Here is a 23982-nt window from a genome sequence, read left to right as displayed (position 1 = left end):
CCGTGTCCCCGTGGGAGGGGAGGATTCTTTAATCTCCGTGTCCCTGGGGCTGCAGGTGCATTGCCAGGGTGAGGAGGGAAGGATTCTTGGGAGGGCTGGGAGCAGAACCTGCCCCTGGTGGAGGTTTTTGTCCCGAGTTGTTGCTTTTGGGAGGAGCAGGAATTGTGAGCAGCCCCCAGAGCTGCCTCGATGGAGCCACAGCCCCCAGACCCCCAGAGGGAGAAGGGGAGGGAATGTTTGTGTTCTGCCATCCTGGCAGAGCCTCCACCCGAGGCAGGGCAGGGCGAGCTCCTGGGTTTGTGTTCGGGGCAGCAGCTCCCAGCCCATTGTTGGACCTTCGCCTTCCTCTGGCTTCCACGCAGCCCTGCTGGTGGCACCTTCCCCATGCGAGAGGGATGCAGGAACAGCCCGCAGGGTTGGAGCAGTTCCATCCCTGCTCCTTTTTCCCGGCTGGTTTTGGGGAGCCTGTGCCGGTAACACCCTAAAAACGATAACCGTGTTTTTCCATGCTGCTCTTTCAGGCTGGTTTTGGGGAGCCTGTGCTGATAACACCCTAAAAACAATAACCGGGTTTTCCATGCTGCTCTGCCATCCCCGGGGGTCTCTCGGGGGGCGATGCCGGCAGAGGTACGCGCAGCCGGAGGGGCTGAGCCCCCTCTCGCCTATCGCACCCCTCCGTGCTGATCCCGGGGGTCCTGGGGAGGGTCCCCCGCCCTTCCCTCGCCGCGCCCGGGTGGGGAGCGGCTCCTGCGCGACCCCCGCCGCCCCCGCCCTTTGTGTGCGCCGCGCCCCTGCGCCCCCGCGCCCCTTTGTTGGCTCGCCGGGGTCGGGCCGAGGGGCGGGCGGAGGGAGGGAGAGGAGGGTGGGGAGCGAAGGAGGGAGGGATGCGGGGCGGGGGCAGCTCCGGGCTCGCTCCGCGCTGCCGCTCCCTTGTCTGATGCTGCGCGGCCCCTTCCCCGCGCGGGGGGCGCACGGAGACCACCGGGAATAGGATCCACCCCCCACCCATCCATCCCACCCACCCATCCTCCCACCCATCCATCCCACCCATCCATCCCAGCCGCTCCATGCCGCCGAGCCGCGCTCCGCCCGGGAGGCACCGGCATGTCCGAGCGGCGCCAGGCGGGCACTGAGCCGGGCCGAGCCGAGCCGAACCGAGCCGGGCCCCCGCCCGCCGGGCCGAGCCTCGGCTGGGTCCCGGAGAGCCGGGCTGGCCTGGGGAGGCAGCGGGGATGGAGCTGAGAGGAGCCTCGGAGGGAGAGAGGGAGTGTCTGCCTCGGGCTGAGCGCGGCGCGGCTGAGCCGCAGCCCTGAATGCTCGGGCTGCTCCCGAATCCTCGGGCTGAGCCCGGAATCCTTGGGCTGCTCCTGAATGCTTGGGCTGATCCCGGAATCCTTGGGCTGATCCCGGAATCCTTGGGCTGAGCCCGGAATCCTTGGGCTGCTCCTGAATGCTTGGGCTGATCCCGGAATCCTTGGGCTGAGCCCGGAATCCTTGGGCTGCTCCTGGAATCCTCGGGCTGCTCCTGGAGTCCTTGGGCTGAGCCCGGAATCCTTGGGCTGCTCCCGAATCCTTGGGCTGCTCCCGGAATCTTGGCTGCTCCCAGAATCCTTGGACTGATCCTGGAATTTTGAGATTCTCCCGGAGTCCTTGGGCTGTTCCTGCAATCCTTGGGCTGCTCCTGGAATTTTGGGCTTCTCTGAGAATCCTTGTGATGCTCCTGGAATCCTTGGGCTGCTCCCAAATCTTGGCTGCTCCTGGAATTTTGGGTTTTCTCTGGGAATCCTTTGGGCTGCTCCTGGAAATTTGGCCACTCCCAGAATTTTGGGTTTCTCCCGGAATTTTGGCCGCTCCCAGCTGTGAGGACCTGCAGAGGGTCAGAGGCTGCCGGACAGCGGAGGGAGCTCCGTGTGCCCCGAGTGAGACTGGCGAGGATCTGAGAGGTGATCCTGGGGGATCCCAGAGATTATCCTGAAGGATCTGAGAGGATATCCCAGAGAATCTAAGAGGTGATCCTGGGGGACCTGAGAGGACATTGTGGAGGATCTCAGCAGTTATCCTTGAGGATCCTAGAAGATATCCCAGAGGATCTCAGCAGTTATCCTGGAAGATACCCCAGAGGATCTGAGAGGTTATCCTGGGGGATCTCAGCCGTTATCCCAGAGAACATCAATATTCCCAAGCCTGGGAGCACTCCTGTGCTGGCACTGTCCCTGTCCCAGCTCTGCTCCTGCTGTCACATTCCCACCGTTCCCAGCCTGGCGTGTCCTTGTCCTGCTGGGCTCAGCCGCGGATTTGGAGCCCTCGGCACCAGGATTTTGGTTTGCTTTCCGGGCATTTTGCTTTCCTTTCTGGGCATTTTGGCTTGCTGTCTGCGAGCACCCATGGATTGACGCCTCGGGGCTGGCTGAGTGTCCCTGTGCCTCTGGAGCTGTCCCCAAGCTGTCCCCAAGGCCACGCCTCTGCCATGGCACCGCCGGGCACAGAGTCCTGAAGGTGCCCCCACCCTGCTGCCAGCCGAGATGGGAACCTCTGGGAAAACCTGAACTGCCAAAAGCACGCGGGGGCAAGGACAGGGATCCCTGCGAGCCTGGGGGTGCCCAGCATGACAGCGTGCCAGTACCCCATGGCGCCGGGGGCCCTGGAGCGGGACCGGCTCTACCAGCACAAGGTGTCCCTGGTGGTGAGGTATTTCATGATCCCCTGCAACATCTGCCTCATCCTGCTGGCCACCTCCACGCTGGGATTCGCCGTGCTGCTCTTCCTCAATAACTGTAGGTGTCCCTGAGCGGGCAGGATGGACCCCAGGGTCACCAGGCTGGGCTCCTCCCGGAGCTCCTGGCTGTCCTGGGGACAGTCCTGGGACTGGGGGTGCCCTGGGGACAATCCCAGCATTGGGGCTGCCTTGGGGACGATCCCGGATTGGCAGCTCCCTGTCCCACTTTTCCCTGGCAGGGAAGAGGGAGCAGAGCTGTGAGGGTGGCTCTGCGTGGGCCAGGACAGCTCCCACCTGCTGCTGCTGCTGCTGCTGGCAGCTCCATCCCTAATCTGGGTGGGGATCCGGGAATGGGGGATTTGGGAAGGGCTGGTGACGATCCAGGGGATGTGAGGATTTGGGAAGGGCTGGTGCAGGTGATGATTTGGGGGATGTGAGGGTTTGGGAAGGGCTGGTGATGACTGGGAGATGTGAGGATCTGGAAGGGCTGGTGCAAATGATGATACGGGGGTTGTGAGAATTTGGGAAGGGCTAGAGATGCCTGGGGGGATGTGAGGATTTGGAAAGGCTGGTGCAAGTGCTGATTGTGGGATGTGAGGATTTGGAAAGGGCAGGAGATGATCCAGGGGAGGGCAGGGTTTATAAAAGGGCTGGTGATGATCCAGGGGATCTGAGGATTTGGAAGGGCTGGTGCAGGTGATGATTGTGGGATGTGAGTATTTGGAAAGGGCTGGTGATGATCTGGGAAATGTGAGGATTTGGGAAGGGCTGGAGATGATTGGGAGATGCGAGGATCTGGAAGGGCTGGTGCGAATGGTGACTGTGGGATGTGAGGATTTGGAAGGGCAGGAGTGATGCAGGGGGCTGCAGCGTTCCTGCTCTGGGCTGAGCTGCTGCCTGCGTGCCCAGGTGTGTGTGGGGTGTGATCCACAGCAGGATTGGCCCCAGAGCCCCCAGGAGATGGGGCAGGGCAGGCTGGGGCAGGTCCAGCCCTGCCAGGACTGGGGGCTGCTCCCAGAGAGGCTCCCCTGCTACCTGGGGCTGCCCCAAGCTGGCTTTGGGGGATCCTGGCACCTCCTGGGAGCCAGATCTGCTCATGGAGGGGTGAAACAGCATCCCAAGGAACCCATGACAGCTCCATTGGGACCTGGGGCTATCCCAAACTGGCTTTGGGGGATCCCAGGACCTCCTGGGAGCCAAACCTGCTCAAGGAGGGGTAAACACCATCCCAAAAAGGGCTGGGAGCAGGGTTGTGCCTGAGGAACCCATGACAGCTCCATCAGTACCTGGGGCTGCCCCAGACTGGGTTTGGGTGATCCTGCCTCCCCTTCCTGCCATTCCCTTCTGCTTCCAGGAACTCCTGGGAGCCAAATCTCCTCAAGGAGGGGTGAAACTCCATCCCAAAAAGGGCTGGGGCAGGGTTGTGCCCGAGGAACCCGTGACAGCTCCCTGGTTTTTGTTTCCTTGCAGACAAACCCAACAGTTACTTCACGCAGACGCCACCGCCGCCGCGGGATGGTGAGTGCAGAGTGTCCCCAGTGTCCCCAAAGCCCTGAAACCCCTGGGGCCGAGTGTCCCCAAAGCCCTGGGGCTGAGTGCAGAGTGTCCCCAAACCTCTCAGTGCTCCCATTTTCCAGGGATTTTTTTGGGATGTGGGATTTGTGTGAGGAAGGAAAGCAGGTGCCTCTCAGTGCTCCCTTTTTCCTGGGGCTTTCCTGGGAATTCAGGATTTTGGTGAGCAGGGAATGCAGGAGCCCCTTAGTGCTCCCTTTTCCCAGATATTTTCCTGGCTGGAAGCAGGGAAGGGCTGCAAAAGGTGTATTTCTGCAGCCTTGCATTTTCTCCCACCTTTCCTCTGGTTTCACAGAGAACTTTGGGTTTGTTTTTTTTGTTTTTTTTTTATTTTTTTCTTTGTGAGGTTCTTATCAGCTTCAGGAGCTGCTGGATGCAGGGCAGGCAAGCCCAGGCTGAGATAAAACCAACACAGGAGCTTTGTTCCCTTTTTAAAACCAGGCTTAAACCCCCTGCCTTTGCTGGCAGCTCTTCCCCCACCTCCACGTGCGCAGATAAGAGCCCAGCGAACAGAAAACAGCAGCCAATTAATAACCTGCTTGTTGCCTTTTTTAAAATTATTATTTTATATTTTTTTCCCTCATTTTTGCCTCCCCTGCTGGGGGTGGGGGAGAAAAGGATGTGAGATAAAATGTGATTAGTCTATAATTGGCCCGGGGAAAGGCATCTCGAGCGAAAAATAAACCCCCACGTGGGTGGAACTCCTTGCTCAGGGCTCCAAAACATGAGCAGCCCGGCCCAGGCAGATGCCAGACCTCCAGAAGATCCCCCAGGAGATGGAGAAGGGCCCGTTCTGGGGGGTGCCAGGGTGTAGGAGGGGTTTTGGGGGGGCCAGGGGACACAGGGAGGGGATGGGTTAGTGCTGGTTGTGTGCCTGGGGTGGGCTTGGTGTGGTTTGGGACAAGGTTTGGGCTGGGAGAAGGCTGGGATTTGGATGAGGTTTGCTCAGGAGCTGGGGGATCAAGGGTTGGATGAACCTGGGGGTTTGGGGAGGTCCCTTCCCCTCCCAAAGCTGGGCAGGGTCACTGTCCAGCCTAACAAAGCCAGGGCTCAGGTTTGGGGTGAAGGAAGGGGCTCCTCCTCGCTCCCCACCCTGGGTGATGCAATGAATATTTCAATATCAATGGGGCGGGGCTGAATATTTGAATATTGATGAGCAGGGCTGAATATTTGAATATTGATTGGGCGGGGCTGAATATTTGAATATTGATGAGCAGGGCTGGGTGGGGGACAGGAGCACCAGCCCAGCCACTCTCCATGGCAACGGGCACCTCACCCAGCCCAAATTAATTAATGCTCACTCCAAATTAATTAATTAATGCCCAGTCCAAATTATTAATGCTCACCCCAAATTAATGCCCAGCCCGAATTAATTAATCCCCAGCTCTTCCATTCCCACTGCCCCTTTTGGGCACAAGGGTTTTTTTGCCAATATAAGGGGTTTTTTGAGCACAGTAAATTTAACAGATTAAACAGGTTAAAACAACATAGTTCATCTGTGTGAGTAAACTGCAAACTAAATAATTTAAACCATTCATTCAGATGAATGGGAATAATCCCATTCTCCATTTAAACCTGAAATAGATTTTTACTTTAAATTAAGAATTAACTCTGTGTCTCAGGGCATGGCCATGGCCAAGCCAGCCCCAACTCCATTCCCACACCCCATTCCCTTCCCTTGGGATGAATCCCACAATTCCCATCCCCTGGAATTTTTACATCTCATCTGCATTTTAAAAACCCCAAAGCGAGGGAAAGAGCAGCTCTGGGAAGTGCAGGAGAGACTCAGACTCTTCAGAAAATGATGAATCCCTTTAGATACCACTGGGAGAGGAGGAAAATCCTTTTCCTTTTGATTTCCTGGGATTTATGGGATTTATCTCGTGCTGGGGCAGGAGAGGAGGAGAATCCTTTTCCTTTTGATTTCCTGGGATTCATCTCTGGGTTTGCAGCTCCAGAATCTCCAGGCAGTCAAAGGCAGACGCCTGGGAATTGAAGTGTAAATGAGGAGTTTGATTTTAGGATTCCTCCTTTCCCTTTTATGTAGGTCAGGCTCTGGTTCTGACGTCTGGGGGGCACTGGGGCACCCTGGGAGGGGGTACTGGGGAAACTGGGGGGCACTGGGGCAGGGAACACCTCCAGGAATGGATGGAGCTGTTGCAGAATGAGCCGTTTGTCAGAGATGAGCCATTTGTTGGGTGCAGGGAAGACCTGGGACTCTCAATATGAGATCAGCAAGCTCTATTTATTGAAGAGAGCATCAGACACTTATACAGCAAGTAATAAGCTCATGAATATTCTGTAATTTACACCGTCCATTGGCCACACCACAACATCAGCTCTTCCCCATTCCTTAAGAGTTACATCTCTCTTTTCTCATGTCTCTAGTCTCTCAACCACAGCACTTTGTTATGGTAACACAGCTATGCTCAAGGACAGTGTCCTTGCAGGTGCAAGACTTGGAATTAGCCACGGCCTTGAACTTTTCCCATTCTTAGCTACTCTCCCAACACGGAGCTGTCCCAGGGAAGGGGGAAATTGGATTTTAGGGAAAGGTTGGGGGTCCCCTGTGTGTGTGTATCCCTGTGCCCCTCATGTGTCCCCATGCCCATGGGATGTCCCTGTGCCCTCAGGGTGCCAGGGGATGCTCTGTGTGTCCCTCTGCCCCCTGTGTGTGTGTCCCCATGCCCGTGTGTGTGACCCTGTACCCATGGGATGTCCCTGTGCCCTCAGGGTGCCGGGGGATGCTGTGTGGGATTTGGTGGGTTTGGTGACCCCTGTGTGTGTGTCCCAGTGCCCAATGGGATGTCCCCATGGCCGTTGGGATGTCCCCATGCCCATTGGGATGTCCCCATGGCCGTTGGGATGTCCCTGTGCCCTCAGGGTGCCGGGGGATGCTGTGCGGGTTCGGGGCTGTGTGTGAGCGCAGCTCCTCGGGGCCGGGCCAGGCCTCGTGCGTGTGCAGAAAGGGTCCCTGTGCCCCCTATGTCTGTGTGTCCCAGTGCCCATTGGGATGTCCCCATGCCCATTGGGATGTCCCCATGCCCATTGGGATGTCTCCATGCCCGCAGGGTGCCGGGGGATGCTGTGCGGGTTCGGGGCCGTGTGCGAGCGCAGCCCCTCGGAGCCGGGCCAGGCCTCGTGCGTGTGCAGGAAGGGTCCCTGTGCCCCCGTGGTGGCCCCGGTGTGCGGCTCCGACCACTCCACCTACAGCAACGAGTGCGAGCTGGACAGGGCCCAGTGCAACCAGCAGAGGAGGATCAAGGTGGTCAGCAAGGGACCCTGTGGTGAGTGAGGGACCCTGGCTGTCCCCAGGGCGGGCAGGGACACTTCGGGGTGGGCACAGGGCTGGGGGCATCAGAGCCGCTTTGGGTGTCAGGAGAGTGTGGTAAGGAGGAGAAATGGTGGGGAAATAATGATGGAGAAATGATGGCCATGGGCTGGGCCAGGGATGCCAAAGGCTGGGAAGGGAAGCTGAGGAATCACCAGCTCTGCTTTGGAGGTCAGCAGACTGTGATCAGGGGGAAAAGTGATAGAAAAATGATGGGAAATTATCCATTGCTGCTGAATCAGGGCATTTGAAGGGATGGATTTTGGGGATATTGGGATATGTTTGAGTTATTCCATGAGAGAAATGCACCAGTGCCGTGCTCTCACCCGTTCCATGCCCTCACTGTGTCCCCTCCTGTGTCCCTCAGGCTCCAAGGATCTACTGAAGCTGTGGAAAATTATCCATTACTGTTAGATGGCGACATTTAGAGGGATGGATTTTGGGGATATTGGGATATATTGGGGTTATTCCATAAGAAGAACAGGACATGCCGTGCCGCGCTCTCACCCGTTCCATGCCTTCACCCGTGTCCCTTCCCGTGCCCCCCAGGCTCCAAGGACCCCTGTGCCGAGGTGACGTGCAGCTTTGGCAGCACGTGTGTCCCCTCCCCTGACGGCCAGGGTGCCAAGTGCGTGTGCCCCTCGTCGTGCAGCAGCGTCCCCGAGAGCCCCGTGTGCGGCAGCGACGGCCGCGACTACCGCAGCCAGTGCCACCTCAACAAGCACGCCTGCGACAAGCAGGAGAACGTCTTCAAGAAGTTCGATGGCCCCTGTGGTGAGCAGGGGCTCCAATGTCTCGGGGAGGAGGGGGTTAAAAAATATGCCCTTCTGGGGTGGGGGTGTGGGGGGAAGGAGAGGTGGGAGAGCGGAGGAGGAGGGGGGTGGAGGGTCAGGGGGTAGGAAAGGGGTGGTTTGGGCAGGGAAAGGGCAGAAAAGGGGTGGTTTGGGTAGAAAAAGGGGTGGTTTGGGTAGAAAAAGGGGTGGTTTGGGCAGGGAAAGGTCACTCTGGGCAGTAAAAGGTCACTCTGGACAGTAAAAGGTCACTCTGGACAGTGAAAGGTCAGTTTGGACAGGAGAAGGTCACTGTGGGCAGTGAAAGGTCACTGTGGTGACAGCTGCTGAGCCAGGAACCTGGCAGTGCCTCCTTCCCTCGGGTGTTTGTGCTCCAGCCCGGCTGATTCCAGCACCGGGGTCAGCTCCTCCTGCTGCTGCCCTGGCCCAGCTTTGGGCTGGGAAATGCTGCTGCTGTTGCCCGGCTTCCCAAAGAGATCCTGGAGCCAACACATCCCAAACAGCTCCTGGAATCAAAATATCCTGGAATTGGAGCATCCCAAACAGCTCCTGGAGCTAAAATATCCTGGAATTAGAGCATCCTGAACAACTTCTGGAATTAGAGCATCCTGGAGTTGCAGCATCCCAAAAGCAGCTCAGGATGGGGGAAAAGTCGGAGTTTATCCCAGTGCTGTTCCCTTTGGAAATGGGCTCAGTAAGGACTGAGTCCTTAGCAGCACAAAGGAAGATTTTGGGGGCTCTTAGGTTAATGCAGGGATGCAGCAGAGCCTGAGAAGCCCCGGTTGGGGCGGGGAGTGAAGGTGCCAGAGGGCAGGGAGTGACTTTGGGGCACAAAGGAAGATTTGGGGGCTCCTGGGGAAGGAGCAGAGCCTGGGAAGCGCGGTTTGGGCAGGGTTTGGGCAGGGAGTGACCGTGCCAGAGGGCAGGCAGTGACCCCCGCCTCCCGCCCGTGCCAGACCCGTGCCAGGCCGTGCCGAGCGAGCCGGGCCGCGTGTGCCGGGTGAACCCGCGGACGCGGCGGGCGGAGCTGCTGCCCCGGCCCGAGGGCTGTCCCCCGGGCAGGGACCCTGTGTGCGGCGACGACGGCGTCACCTACGAGAGCGAGTGCGCCATGGCCCGCTCGGGCGCCATCCGCGGCATGGACATCCAGAAGGTGCGCTCGGGGCAGTGCCAGCCGCAGGGTGAGTGCCCGCCCTCCTCATCCTCCTCGCTCGGAGCATCCCTGGGTGCCCAAAGAGGCTGCCTAGAACAGAGGCTAGAGGCTGTATCCTGTTTAAAATAGTAATAGTTCTTTGCTAAATGTATTAATATATTCTTTTTAATATATTCTTTTATTTATCAATATAAAAATATATATTAATATAGATTATATTATTATAGATTATGTGCTTTATATAAAATATAATATTAAATATAGAAAAGCACAATTGTGTTATAATATATAAATATAAGAATATATAAATACACATTATACAATATATTAATAATATAATATAATATAATATAATATAATATAATATAATATAATATAATATAATATAATATAATATAATAATCAAATATATAGAAATATATAGAGAAATAATAATAATATAATATTAAAAATATAGAAATAAAAGATATATGGTACATTATATATTATATAATGCATTATATAGATACACATAATAAAGATATTACATATATATATATTGTATATACGATATATATACAAATATATATTACATATATTTAATATAATGCATAATTGTATAATGTATAATTATGCAGTTACATATATTATGTATAATTAGTATAATTTATCATAACACACTGTATATTAATCTAAAACCCTAAACTTAAGGCTTTTATATTAATATAAGAAAAACATAAAAGTTTAAACTTAAAGCATCAGTACAGAACCTTAAATGTATTGAAGAAACAAAACTAAAGCATCAGTATGGAACCTGAAAAATATATTAAAAAAATCAGTAGTGAACCTGAAAAATATTTTTAAAACCCCCACTAACTCCTCCCGTGCCGTGTCGCGCAGACCAGTGCCCGGAGCCGTGCCGGCTGGGCGCGGTGTGCCTGAACCGGCGCGGGGCCGCGCGCTGCTCCTGCGAGCGCATCGCCTGCGACGGCGCCTTCCGGCCCCTGTGCGCGCGCGACGGCCGCACCTACGGCAGCGACTGCCAGCGGCGCCGCGCCGAGTGCCTGCAGCAGCAGCACATCCCCACGCGGCACAGCGGGCCCTGCGGTGAGCACCGGGCACGGCGGCCGGGGGCAATGGGGAGGGTGGGCACCAAGCTGGCCCGTGGGCGTGGGGTCATGCGGGCGCGGTGGGCCCTGAGTTGTCCTGTAGACGTGGCATCATGTGGGGATGGTGGTCCCCGAGTTGTCCCACAGGGGTAATGTCATGTAGGAGTGGTGGGCCCCCAGTTGTCTTGCGGGGATGATGGTCCCCAAGTTGTCCCACAGGGATCGTGGGCCCCAAGTTGTCCACTAGGGGTGATGTCATGTGGGCATGATGGTCCCCAGATTGTCCTGTAGGGGTGGTGGGCCCCATGTTGTCCCATAGGGATGGTGGTCTCCAAGTTGTCCTGTAGGGTGTCAGACCCCAAATTGTCCAATGGGGATGCTGTCCCATGGGGATGCTGATCCCCAAATCATCCCACAGTGATGCTGCTCCCCCTCTCCTGTGGGAATGCTGATCTCCCCCACCCCTGGCCCTTCCAGCCCTCTCCAGGCAGGGTGGCATGCTCAGGGCTGCAGTGGGTGCTCACTGAGCGGTCCCTGGGCTCCGCCTGGCCCGTCCCTGCCCCGTGTTTCTGTCCTTCCAGCAGCCCTGCTGTGTGCACGTCTCCTGTCTCTGTGTGCTGTGTGACACTGGGGACACCCCTCCGTGTCTGAGCCACGCGTCTGTGACCTCCTGCTGGTTTCTGTTCCCCTCAATCCATGCCATCCATTGCTCCTCCCGGGGTAGTGCCAGTCTCCAACCTCCATCCATGCTCTCCCTTCCATGCCTGCCTGCCTCTCTCCACCAGGAGCTCTTCCCTCTGTGCCCTCTGTGCAGCTCTCACCGTGTCTTTGTCTCGTCTCTAGGAGAAGCTCCCCATGGACCTTTCTCAGCAGGATGGGATAGGATGGGATCCTTAGGAGTGTCCAGGTGTGAGGTTCTCCCCCAGGAAGTGCAGGAGGTTGAAGCAGCCCCTGCACTCGTTTGGATGAGTTACAGGTTGTTCATTCCGGCTCAGTTTGGGTTTCTCCCACCTCTGGAACTGCGTCCTGTTCTTTTAAGCTGATGTTTGATCAGGTATCAGCTGGGCTGAGCCTCCTGAAGTGCTTGGCAATCAGGATCCCACGCTGGGGATGTGTTTTGTTGGCTTTGTGCTCCTGCTGGAGGATTTTGAGGCTGCCAGACCCAGCTGCTGGAAAAGAATTTGTCAGGCTCCCAAAAACCCACTCAGAATAATCACAGCTGTTATTTTTAAGCCTCCATTTCTCTGTGTTCCTGGTGGGGGAATGGCTGGGAGTCAATCCTCCAGGTTTTCCCTGTGGGAAGGGCTGTGATCCCATCAGGGGGGATTTTTTGCAGCCCTGGCTAGAGGGTTGTATTCTAGAGGCTAGAATATTAATATGTTAATATTAACATCTGGAACATTAATATGTTCTTTTAAATAGATTATTTAATATATCAATATAAAAGATACATTAATATAGATTATATTATTATAAATTATGCATTTTATATAATGCATAACATATATAGAAAAATAGAATTGTATGATAATGTATAAATATAAGAATATATAAATACTGTTATACAATATATTAATTATATTATATAATATACTATATGAATCAAATATATAGAACCTGAAAAATATTTTAAAAAATTCCACTGAAGCCTCCCCCTCCCCTGTGCCTCCTTGAGAGGCTGAAAATTCCCAAATTTCTGGGACGAGCAGGGAATTCACGCTGCTCTGAGCATCAGCCACGCATCATTTCCACCGTGTTCCGTGGAAAAGGGCCAGGAGCAGCAGGGTGAGCTCCTGGTGCACCTGCCATTCCTCCCTCTCCTTGATATCAGCTCCCCTCCCTGCTGCCCAGCACACATCTGCTTCCAGGAGCTGCATCCTGGTGGGGCGGGAGCAGAAAATGGGGGAATGGATCAAACCCAGGGCTCTGCCTGCCGTTGCTGGGGCTGCAGCGTGCCTGTGACAGCCCCAGGCAGCCCTGGAGCCCAGCCCCAGGAGGTGTGAGCGGATTTTTTTTAGCCCTGTCAGCTCTGGAAAGGAACAGGAGAAGCTCAGAGCTCAGGGCTGGGGAGCTGTGGGAATGCAGAGCTGGGGAAGGGCTTGGCAGCACTTTAACCCCTCTTTAAGGAGCACCTGCCTGACAAACCCTGAGCTCTCCCGCCTTTTCCAGCAGCCAGGCCAGGGAGGCAAAGCCAAACAAAACCATCCAAGCCATTAAAAGGGAGGAAAGTGATTGGGAGAACAATTGCAAAACACATCTCCCAGGAATTTCTATTTTGTAGCTAGCTGTTAAGAGCTCGCTTGTTTGTTTGTTTTCAGCTCCGGTCTTCATTCAAAAACAAGTTTTGCAATTTCAATTGGTAAAATAATAATTGTTGATAAGTATCCATCATCAAATTTATTGGTTTGAACCCCTCTGGGTGCTGCAGCTCAGAAAGAAGGGATGGCGTGAGGCTGGTGTGGCCAGGCGTGAAGGAAAGAAGGAAGAAAGGTGTCTGTAGCTGCATCTGTCTTTTCCTCTCTCTGCTGTCCTCTCTTTCTCTCTCTCTCTTTCCTCTTTTGTCTGTGTCTTGTGTTTTACAGTGTTGCCTGTGTGGAGGAAGGAGTTCTGTCCTGGCACCACCCTCCTGCTCCCTGCCCGGACACCTCAGCTGGGAGCTGCCCCTGCTCCGTGGCCCCTCTCACTGCTCCCACCTGGCCCTAGCTGGGCCTGAGAGCCCCCAGGATGGAGAGCTTGCCCAGGGAGCCCCCAGGATGGAGAGCTTGCCCTGGGCTCTGTCCCACCCCTGGCCCCAAACCCTGCTGGAGTGGAAATTGCTCTTGCCCGGTGCCCGCTGTGCCCTCCAGGCAAAGGAGAGTGGGAGCAGAGGTGGGTGCTGGGAGCCCCCCACTCCTCAGCCGGCCCCCCCAGGGCTGCTGCATCACCCTGGATGCTCCTGGTTGATCTTCCCTCTCCTTTTGCTCCCAAATGACCCCCATGGCTTCCCCAGATCCTCCTGCCTGGAGCTGTGCCGCCCCAGCTGTGCCGTGTGTCCTGCTTGTCCCCTGTCCCAGCCCAGGGCTCCCTCCCAGCTCCCTCTGCCAGGCCCACGGGAGCTGGTTCTGCTCGCAATTGGCTCCTCCCTGGGAATGTTCCCTGTGGAATTGGCAGCTCTGTATGGGGGACATGGTTAGGGGACAAAAAAGGGACACAAACGTGGGGGCAGCAGCCCAGGGAGCAATTCCTGGTGCTTGGGAAGAGCTCAGAGCTGCAGGGAAGTTGGGGACAGAGCTGGAGTTGTGTCCTTGTGCCTGAGCTGCAGTTGGGGACAGAGCTGTGTCCTTGTGCCTGCAGCTGGGGACAGAGCTGTGTCCTTGTGCCTGAGCTGCAGTTGGGCACAGAGCTGTGTCCTTGTGCCTGAGCTGCAGTTGGGGACAGAGATGTGTCCCTGTGCCTGAATTTGAGGACTGAGCTGTGTCCCTGTGCCTGAGCTGTCCCCTGTCCCCGTTCCTTTGCAGACCCTGGCCCTAGGCTGGGTTGGGTGGGCAGATCCTGCTCCAGGCCCTTCCTGGCTGCCTGGCACAGGGTGCCACAGAGGTGCCACCGCCGTGCTGGTGCAGGGGAGGTGCCCAGGGCATGCAGAGGGACCTTGCCCAGCTCTCTGCCTGCTGCCAGGGCTGTGCTGTGTCTGCTGTCGCTCCATCTCCTCCAGGCTGCATTGTCTGTCCCCACCTGTGTCCTTGTCCTGTGTCCTTGTCACTGTCCAGCCCAGGTGAACCCCGTGGTGTCCTTCCCTTGTCCCAGAGGGTCACAGGGCAGTGCTGGCTCTGTCCCCAGCAGCACGGCCACCCCTTCCTCAGCTCTGGGTGCTGGGGGGACTCCTGGCTGGGAGCTGGGGGGAGCCCCTGGGCTGTCCCTGCCTGCAGGGAGCGGGACCCGGCCTCTGCTGGCACTTTGTCACTGCTGGGCATCCCCTGGGGAGGTGGCACTGCTGGGCTGGGGCTGTGCATCCAAGGGGAATCTGGGCTGGGGGAAAGATTCAGGGTGTCCCCATCCTTCCCCACAGCAGCTCCCTGGGAAGAGGATGGGGTGGGGATGAGCAGCAGGGTGGAACCAGGTGTGTCCTCCCCAGCCAGCTCCTCTTGGCTGGGAGCAGTGGGATCCCAGGGATGGGAGCTTTTCAGGGAAGGGAGCTTTTCAGAGGGCAATGTGGTTCCAGGGAAGAAGGCAGCTTTTCAGGGAAGGGAGCTTTTCAGGGGGCAGCGGATCCCAGGGAAGGGAGCTGATTTTCAGGCAGCAGTGGATCCCGGCAGTGAGCCCTCCCTGTGGGAGCTCTCTGGAAGGTTCTGCCAGTGCTGCTGCTGCTATCATTTCTGGCAAGGGGACGCGGTGCCCATCCTGTCCCTGTCCCTGTGCCCATACCTCGCCTGTGCCAGGCACGGGGGCCGTGCTGAGCCGGGCATGGCAGGGTGGCAGGAGGGCACGGAGCCCAGCAGCCCTGACACCCACCACGCCTCAGGGTGGGCAGGTGCCCCATGGGGCACTGTGACATCCCGCCCCGTGCCAGCCGTGCCATCCCTGTCCCCTGCAGACCTGGGCGCTCCCAGCCCCTGCCTGAGCGTGGAGTGCTCCTTCGGGGCCACGTGCGTGGTGAAGAACCAGGAGGCCGTGTGCGAGTGCCAGCAGCAGTGCCAGGGCCGCTACGACCCCGTGTGCGGCACCGACCAGCGCAGCTACGGCAGCGCCTGCGAGCTGCAGGCCATGGCCTGCCTGCTGCAGAGGGACATCGGCGTCAGGCACAAGGGGCCCTGCGGTGAGACACGGCTGGGGTGGGACTGGGGGGACATTGGTGTCAGGGACAAGGGGCCCTGCGGTGAGACATGGCCAAGGGTGGGATTGGGGTGGCTGTGTCCTCAAAGGGACTTTGGCATCAGGCACAAGGGGCCCTGCGGTGAGACATGGCCAGGGGTGGAATTGGGATGGGTGTGTCCTCAAAAGGGACATCGGCATCAGGGACAAGGGGCCCTGCGGTGGGACACGGCCGGGGTGGGATTGGGGTGGCTGTGTCATCAAAGGGACATTGGCATCAGGGACAAGGGGACCCTGCGGTGAGACATGGCCAGGGCTGGGATTGGGATGGGTGTGTCCTCAAAAGGGACATCAGCATCCGTTACAGGGGTCCCTGTGGTGAGATCTGGGCTGGGATTGTTGTGTTGTTGTTGTTGTTGGCCTGTGTGTGTCGTCGAAAGGAACACCAGGGTGAAGGACAAAGGATGTGATGAGATTTGGGCAGGGGGATTATTTTGTGGTTGTTAAAAGAAAAGCCTCTAGGGCGGGATAAAACCCTCCAGGCCAGGATGAAAATATCCAGGCTGGGATGAAAATGTCCAGGCCAAGATGAAAACCTCCTGGTTGGGATAAAAACCTTCAGGCCAGAATAAAAATCTCTAGACCGGGATAAAAAACACCAGTCCAGCATAAAAACCAGAACAAAAACCTCCAGGCCAGGATAAAAACCACCAGGCTAGGATAAAAACCAGGACAAAAAATCCCATTCCAGGATAAAAACCAGAATAAAAACCTCCAGACCAGAATAAAAGCCTCCAGGCCAACAGCAGGAGCTGAGCAGGGGGCTGGTGCCTCCTCCTCCCCCATGCCAAGGCAGCAGCTGCTGTGTGCAGGAGAAAAGCAGGAAAAGCACCTTGGAGCCAAATTCCTGGTGAAATGACTGGCAGGGAGGGAGGGAGGTGTTGGGAGGGGAGGATGAATCAGTGAATCCCCAGGAGTCAGGGGATGTGCTTGCTGCTGTCTCCTGAAAGGAGGGAGAGCTGCTCAGAGAGGGTTTTTCTTTTTGATACAAAATCAAGGTTTTTTGTGCCCCCAGAAAAAAACCAAATGTGAACCTTAATGCGAAGCTCAGAACTACACACGAAAGCAGCACGGAATCTGAAAATTAGAAAAGCTGAAACCTGAGGCATCTGTGCAGAATCTGAAAAATAGAAAAGCCAAAACCTGAGGCATCATTTCCCTGCTTTAGAAGCTCGACAAGGCCTTTACCTTGTTGAGTCTCTATTATAAAATTTCCTAGAAATAGGAAAAATATAATAATTTTATATAAATATTAATATATAAAAATACAATATTTCCTAATACTAGCTAATGATAGGTATTTAATAATAGATAAGTGGGGAGGTTGCCAGAGAATCTGTGCCTGCCTCATCCCTGGGAGCATCTGGGTTGAAGAGCAGAAGCTGTCCCTCAAAAATGAACTTTAACTTCAAAACAGACAATTTATATAAAAATATATACAAATATAATAGTATTTCCTAACAATACCTAATAATAGGCATTTAGTAACAGATTGTGGGGAGGTTGCCAGAGAATCTGCGCCTGCCTCATCCCTGGGAGCATCCAGGTTGAAGTGCACTCAAAAATGATCTTTATCTCCAGCCCAGACAATAGATAAATATATAAAAATATAATAATGTTTCCTAATAATATATAATAATATTTCCTAATAATAGGTATTTAGTAACAGGTAAGTGGGGAGGTTGCCAGAGAACCTATTCCTGCCTTATCCCTGGGAGCATCTGGGTTGAATCGCACTCAAAATGAGCTTTACCTCCACCCCACAATGACCAGCCCGGCCTCCGGAGCTGCTCTAACCGTGTTTTTGCCCTGCCGCGCCCAGAGCCCTGCGGGAAGTGCCAGTTTGGTGCCATCTGCGAGGCGGAGACGGGGCGCTGCGTGTGCCCCACCGAGTGCGTGCCCTCGGCGCAGCCCGTGTGCGGCACCGACGGCAACACCTACAGCAGCGAGTGCGAGCTGCACGTCAGGGCCTGCACCCAGCAGAAGGACATCCTGGTGGCTGCCCAGGGCCCCTGCAGTGAGTGTCACCACGTCCCCTTTGTCCCCTCTTTGTCCCCCTCTTTGTCCCCCGTGTCACCGATGCTCGGCCCTGTGCGGATTTGGTCGCTCTCACGCCCTGCCTGGATGATTTTCCCTTTTACCTGGGGGATAATTTGATATTTCCAGGCTCTCCAGCAGCTTTGGTTTGGTTTCCCCCCATCACTGGAAGTGCCCTCCGTGTTATTTGTCTGAGCCAAGCAGAGAAATTGGATTAATGTCAGTGGGGCCAGGGTAGGAATTAGGATAAAAATGTGTTAACAGCCAGCAGCAGAAGTGAGAGCAGAGCTGTGTTTGATCCCCTCCATCCCCTGGGGTCAATTCCTCTTTGTTGCTGCTTTCCTCCCCACTCCCCAGCCCGGGGAGCTGTCTGGGCTAATTTCTTAATGAATTAAAAGCCCTGCTCAGCTCCTTCGCTATCACAAAAGCTGCGATGATGATTTCAGCCTCGCACAAACCTGTCCTCAGCTGGGCTGAGATTCCCCAACAATTCGGGGGAGGACGGCTGAGGGTGGCAGAGTAAATGATGAAATGGGATTTATTTCCCTCCAGAAAGAGCTGCTGGGAATCCAAAATACTCAGGGTGGGCACCCAGTTTGCAGGGATTAAATTAGGAATAACAAATTAAATTAATAATGAATTAATAACAAGCTAATAACGATAATGGTGCCAGCTCTGTGCCAACGCCCCGGTGGCCGCGGGAGCCACTCGGGGTGGCTGAGGGTGTCCCTCCCTGTGCCCCAGAGTCATGCGGCAGCTCGGTGTGCTCCTTCGGCAGCCGCTGCGTGGCCGGGCAGTGCCTGTGCCCGCGCTGCCAGCGCCAGCCCCCGGCGCCCGTCTGCGGCACCGACGGCGTCACCTACGGCAGCCCCTGCCAGCTGCAGGAGGCCTCGTGCCAGCTGCAGAGGAGCATCGAGGTGGCCAGGATGGGACCCTGCGAGGACGGTACGTTGGTGCTGCTTCTGCAGGGGTGGGGGAAAGGGAGGGAGGAGCGAGGGGAGCTTCACTTGCTGCGCACTGTGAGACCCCAAACCCCTTAGAGCATGTCCCTCTGTGCCCTGTGAGACCCCAAACCCCTCAGAGCATGTCCCTCTGTGCCCTGTGAGACCCCAGACCCCTCAGAGCATGTCCCTCTGTGCCCTGTGAGACCCCAGACCCCTCAGAGCAGCAGGTCCTGTGCCAGCCATGCTTCCCTCACTGCCCAAAGGACCCCCAGCACCCCAGTCCTGTGCCAGCCCCCTTCTAATTCCAACCCCCATGCCACTATCCCAGTTTTTTCCAATTCTAGCCAAACTACAAGGAGGAATCTTTTCCCTCTTTCCCACCTAAATTTCCCAATTTTCAGTTGGAATCCATTCCCCCTTGTCCTGTGTAAATTTTCCCTCTCCAATGCCATCCCTGGCCCCTGGCAGGGGTTTGGTCCTGGATGGTTTTTAAGCTCCCTTCCATCCCATCCCATCCCACGGCTCTGTTGCCTCAGCAGAGCTCCAGGGAAGGTTTTGGGGTCGGCTTGGTGAGCCTAAAAATAAAAACGCGCCGAGTTTTTTTCCCACTCAGGGGAAGCTGTGGGCTCTGCTGGCACAGGAGGGAGCTGAGGGTGCCTGGCACATGTGGGGAGGACGTCAGAGCAGGGCACAGGGAGAACGCAGAGCAGGGCGTTTGATCACAGCCCTGCTCGGGGGATTTCAGGTTGCTGTCCCTCCTCAGGCAGAGCCTGAATAATTCTGTGTGTAATGCCAAAGCCCAGCCTTTGATCACGCCAGAAAAAGGGCCAGGTTCCCCTTCCCCCATCCCTTTTCCCCTTCCAGCAGCCTTTGAAATCAGCCACATCTCTGCTGCTGCTGCTGCTCATCCTGCAGAGCTTCAGCGGCTTCAGTCCTCTCCCAGCCCCAAATCCCAGCCCTTCCCCAGCTCCACGTCATCCACAATCTCCCTGTGCACACTTTGGGGTGTTTATTTGGCATTTAGGTTTCTGAATAACTGGGATTTAGGTACCTGTATAACTGGGATTTTGGTTCCTGTCTATTTGGTGTTTTAGTTCCCGTTTATCTGGGATTTTGGGTCCTGCACAGTTGGGATTTAGGTTCCTGGATCAAGGCATGGAGTAGAACAAAAGAAATAATTACTTTTGTCGAGTGTTTTAGCAAGAGGAAGAACCTCTTCCCCCTAAGTCTCATTTTTCTCTGTAAAATTTTTGTTACTTTACCTTTTATTAAACCTTTTCCCATTTCCAACACAACCTCCAATAATTCTACACCATCCCAAGCAGCAGTACTGTCTCCAGTGTAACAAATTCACCTTAAATCTCAATAAACCAAACTCAGGGATTAACCCTTCCTTCTGTGTGTTCCCAGAGTGTGGCTGAGGGGATGGCAGTGACCGTGAGCAGGATCCAATCTCAGGGATTAACCCTTCCCTCCCTGTCCCCAGAGTGTGGCTCAGGGGGTTCAGGCTCAGGGGCTGGCAGTGATTAACCCTTTGCTCCCTGGTCCCAGAGTGTGGCTCGGGGGGCTCGGGCTCAGGGGATGGCAGTGATTAACCCTTCCCTCCCTGTGTGCACCCAGAGTGTGGCTCAGGGGGCTCGGGCTCAGGGGATGGCAGTGATTAACCCTTCCCTCCCTGTTCCCAGAGTGTGGCTCAGGGGATGGCAGTGATTAACCCTTCCCTCCCTGTGTGCACCCAGAGTGTGGCTCAGGGGATGGCAGTGATTAACCCTTCCCTCCCTGTGTGCACCCAGAGTGTGGCTCGGGGGGCTCGGGCTCAGGGGATGGCAGTGACTGTGAGCAGGAGCGCTGCCGCCACTTCGGGGGCTGGTGGGACGAGGACGCCGAGGACGAGCCCTGCGTCTGTGACTTCACCTGCGTGGCCGTGCCCCGCAGCCCGGTGAGCCCTGCCCTCCTCTTGTCCCCTCCCCGGGGGGCACAGCCCTGCCAGGCGCTGCCCTGAGCTGTGCCCTGGCCCTGCTGCTGGCAGGTGTGTGGCTCTGACGGCGTCACCTACGCAAACGAGTGCGAGCTGAAGAAGACGCGGTGTGAGAAGCGCCAGGAGCTCTTTGTCACCAGCCAGGGAGCCTGCCGGGGTGAGTCCCCTCCTGCTCCTGGGTGCCTCCCCTGGGGAGGCCACTCCTGCCTCTGGGTGTGTCCCCGGGTGTGTCCCTGGGTGTGTCCCTTGAGAGAAGCCACGCTCTCCTGACTGGGTGTGTCCCCGGGTGTGTCCCTTTGTGTGTCCCCTAAAGGAAGCCATGCCCTCCTGACTGTGTGTGTCCCCTGGTGTGTCCCTGGGTGTGTCCCCTAAAGGAAGCCATGCTCTCCTGACTGGGTGTGTTCCTGGGTGTGTCCTTCCAAGGCAGGCACCCCTCCCTGCTGGCTCTGTCCCCAACTCTGTCCCCACCTGTGTCCCTGCTGTCCTTTCCCTGTGCATAAGCAGGAATTGCTCTCAGGGGCCGTCCCCTGTCCCCGTGCTCTGCTGTCCCCTGTCTCAGCCTCCCCTACAGTTCCCAGCACCTCCAGGAGCATTTATGGGAATGCTGAGGTGACCCTTGTGTCCCTGTCCCCCCCTGCAGCCCTGGCCACCACCCCGCCACCCCTGCTGGTCGTGCACTGCAGCCAGAGCGTCTACGGCTGCTGCCCCGACAACGTCACCCTGGCGCTGGGCGTGGGAGCTGCTGGATGTCCCAGTGAGTGCCACCCCCGGGGACCCTCGGGGGGCTGCAGGGAGGGTCTGGGGTGCTGTCCCCGGGAGATGAGCCTGGACCCTCCCCAGATGTGGGATTGTGGGGTATTCAGGTTGGAAAAGCCCTTCTGAGCTGCAGCACCGCTGTGGTCACCACAAAATCCTGTCCCCAAGTGTCACATGCCACCCCTGAGGCACATGCTCAGGGTTTAGAGCATTTCCAGGGGTGGTGATTCCAGTGCTTCCCTGAACAGCCCATTCCTAACCCTGACCACTCTTCCAGTGAACAAATCTTCCCAAATATCCAACCTGAACCTCCCCTGGTGCAGTTTTTGCTCTGGTCCTGTCCCTTGTCCCTGAGAGAAGGGACTGACCCCTCCTGCCCCACAACCTGCCACTGCTGGTGATCCTCCAAAAATCCTGAGCCACCTCCCAGGCCTCAATCCCTTGGGAATGCTGGAAGGGACACTTTGGGTGTCCCCAGAGGTGCCTCCAGGGCCTTGGTTCCACTGGGCTCAGGCATTTCCACCTGCCAGAGTGACAGGATATTCCATGGAGGGGAACGTGTCACCTGGGACCTTCCAGAGGCCCAGTGACAGCTGGGTTACCCCCTGAGCAGGAAGCTGAGCTGGCCAGGGGCTCATTAATATTTATTCACTAATTATCCGAGCCAGCAGGAGCGTTTTAAAGGCTCTGAACAGCTGAGGCTGTGGCTGCCTGATGGGGGAAACATCAGCCCGGAGACACAGCTCCAGGGTGGGGTAATGCTGAGCAGGCAGAGCTGGATAATGCGGGAAAAACAGCTGGATAATGGGGGGAAAGCACAGCTGGATAATGGGGGAAAGGCAGCTGAAAAATGGGGGAAAACAGTGGATAATGGGGGGAAAGTCAGCTGGATAATGGAGGGAAAATCAGCTGGATGATGGGGGGAAAACACAGCTGGAGAATGGGGGGAAAGCAGCTGGATGATGTCCCTTTCTGTCCCCTTCCCGCTGGGACAAGGACAGCGCCTGGCTGTCTATCTTTGGCTGCCTCCCCTCCATCAAGCTGCTCGTTAATGAATTAATAATCACCCTCTAATAGCTTCCTTCCCCTTTGATGTTAATGAGAGACAAGCTCTTGATGGCATCGAGCTCCTGGTGGCAGCCTGGGGGCTGATGGCGAGAGCAGCTGGTGGCACAGGGTGGCACAGGGCGGTGACACGGGTGTCCCTGTGTCCCTGCCCTCAGGCACGTGCCAGTGCAACCCCTACGGCTCCTACGGCGGCTCCTGTGACCCGGGCACGGGGCAGTGCTCCTGCAAGCCCGGCGTGGGCGGCCTCAAGTGCGACCGCTGCGAGCCCGGCTTCTGGAACTTCCGCGGCATCGTCACCGACGGCCGCAGCGGCTGCACCCGTGAGTGACGGGACAGGGACAGCGAGGGGACACTGCCCAAGGGAGTCAGGGTGGCACCTGGGAGTGACCGGGACAGGGTGGCACCTGTGAGGGACAGGGACAGTGGGGGGACACTGCTGGGGGACAGGGTGGCACCCGTGAGTGACGGGACAGGGACAGCAAGGGGACACTGCCCAAGGGAGTCAGGGTGGCACCTGGGAGTGACCGGGACAGGGTGGCACCTGTGAGGGACAGGGACAGTGGGGGGACACTGCTGGGGGACAGGGTGGCACCCGTGAGTGACGGGACAGGGACAGCGAGGGGACACTGCCCAAGGGGGTCAGGGTGGCACCCGTGAGTGACTGGGACAGGGTGGCACCTGTGAGGGACAGGGACAGTGGGGGGACACTGCTGGGGGACAGGGTGGCACCCGTGAGTGACCGGGACAGGGACAGTGCCCAAGGGGGACAGGGTGGCACCTGGGAGTGACAGTGAGGAGACACCCCTGAGTGACAGGGATGAGGCACCCCATGACTGGGACAAGGGTGTTACCCCCGAGTGACCGTGAGGGGACACTGCCCAGGGGTGGGACACTTCCCTGAGTGACAGAGATGTCACATCACTGTCCCATTTCCCCTGTGGCTGCCAGGCCCCCCTTTGCCACCCTATAACTGCATTTTCCTCTTTCTCACCCCATACCTGTGTTTTTGCCACCCCATACCTGTTCTCCCCGTCCCATGCCGTGCCCTGTCCCCGCTGCAGCGTGCCACTGTGACCCCGTGGGCTCAGTGCGGGATGACTGCGAGCAGATGTCGGGGCTGTGCTCCTGCAGGACGGGCATCACGGGCATGAAGTGCACCCAGTGCCCCGACGGCAGCACCCTGGGCACCACCGGCTGCCACAAGGGTGAGGGGCTTCAGGGTTTGGGGTTTGGGTCCTGCTTATTTGGGGTTTTGGGTATTGGTTATTTGGGGGTTTGGGTCCTGCAGCACTGAGGGTTTCTGTCCTGTTTATTTAGGGGTTTGGGTCCTGTTTATCTGGAATTTGGGATCCTGTTTATTTGGGGGTTTTGGGTCTGGCATAACTGGGATTTACACTCCTGTCAATTTGGGATTTTGGCACCCGTCTATTTGGGATTTTGGCACCTATCTATCTGGATTTTGGCTCCTGACTAACTGGGACGTTTCCCCGCTCCCCTCTCGCCCTGCCCAGACCCCTCAGCCCCCAGGTCGTGCGAGGAGCTGAGCTGTGACTTCGGGGCCTCGTGCGTGGAGCTCAACGGCTTCGCCCACTGCGAGTGCCCGTCCCCGCTGTGCCCCGAGGCCAACACCACCAAGGTTTGGGGACACCCCTTTGGGGGGCTTTGGGGTGGCACTCAGAGTCCTGCAGGAGCTGTTCCCT

The 23982-nt window shown here is 56.5% G+C and overlaps 1 protein-coding gene across 7 annotated transcripts in view; it reads left to right on the top strand.

Moving 5' to 3' along the window:
- The window catches only part of AGRN (agrin), a 65586-nt gene that overhangs the window by 23154 nt on the left and 18450 nt on the right, over positions 1-23982 (top strand). For 4 of the 7 annotated variants that reach the window (XM_063177006.1, XM_063177004.1, XM_063177005.1 and 1 more), the window contains 14 exons: positions 4187-4234; positions 7360-7575; positions 8169-8393; positions 9367-9591; positions 10443-10649; positions 15222-15443; positions 17322-17516; positions 18281-18481; positions 20274-20419; positions 20510-20615; positions 21099-21212; positions 22438-22602; positions 23344-23487; positions 23794-23918. In XM_063177006.1, the coding sequence (XP_063033076.1) occupies positions 4187-4234; positions 7360-7575; positions 8169-8393; positions 9367-9591; positions 10443-10649; positions 15222-15443; positions 17322-17516; positions 18281-18481; positions 20274-20419; positions 20510-20615; positions 21099-21212; positions 22438-22602; positions 23344-23487; positions 23794-23918 (2339 nt within the window). Of the gene's footprint in view, positions 1-1094; positions 2775-4186; positions 4235-7359; positions 7576-8168; positions 8394-9366; positions 9592-10442; positions 10650-10693; positions 13520-15221; positions 15444-17321; positions 17517-18280; positions 18482-20273; positions 20420-20509; positions 20616-21098; positions 21213-22437; positions 22603-23343; positions 23488-23793; positions 23919-23982 lie in introns of those variants that run through there. The other 3 variants (XM_063177007.1, XM_063177010.1, XM_063177009.1) reach the window with 3 other exon arrangements.

This window comes from Melospiza melodia, chromosome 26, assembly GCF_035770615.1.
Source record: "Melospiza melodia melodia isolate bMelMel2 chromosome 26, bMelMel2.pri, whole genome shotgun sequence".
Taxonomy (NCBI): Eukaryota; Metazoa; Chordata; class Aves; order Passeriformes; family Passerellidae; genus Melospiza; species Melospiza melodia.
This window is presented reverse-complemented; position numbering and strand designations above follow the sequence as displayed.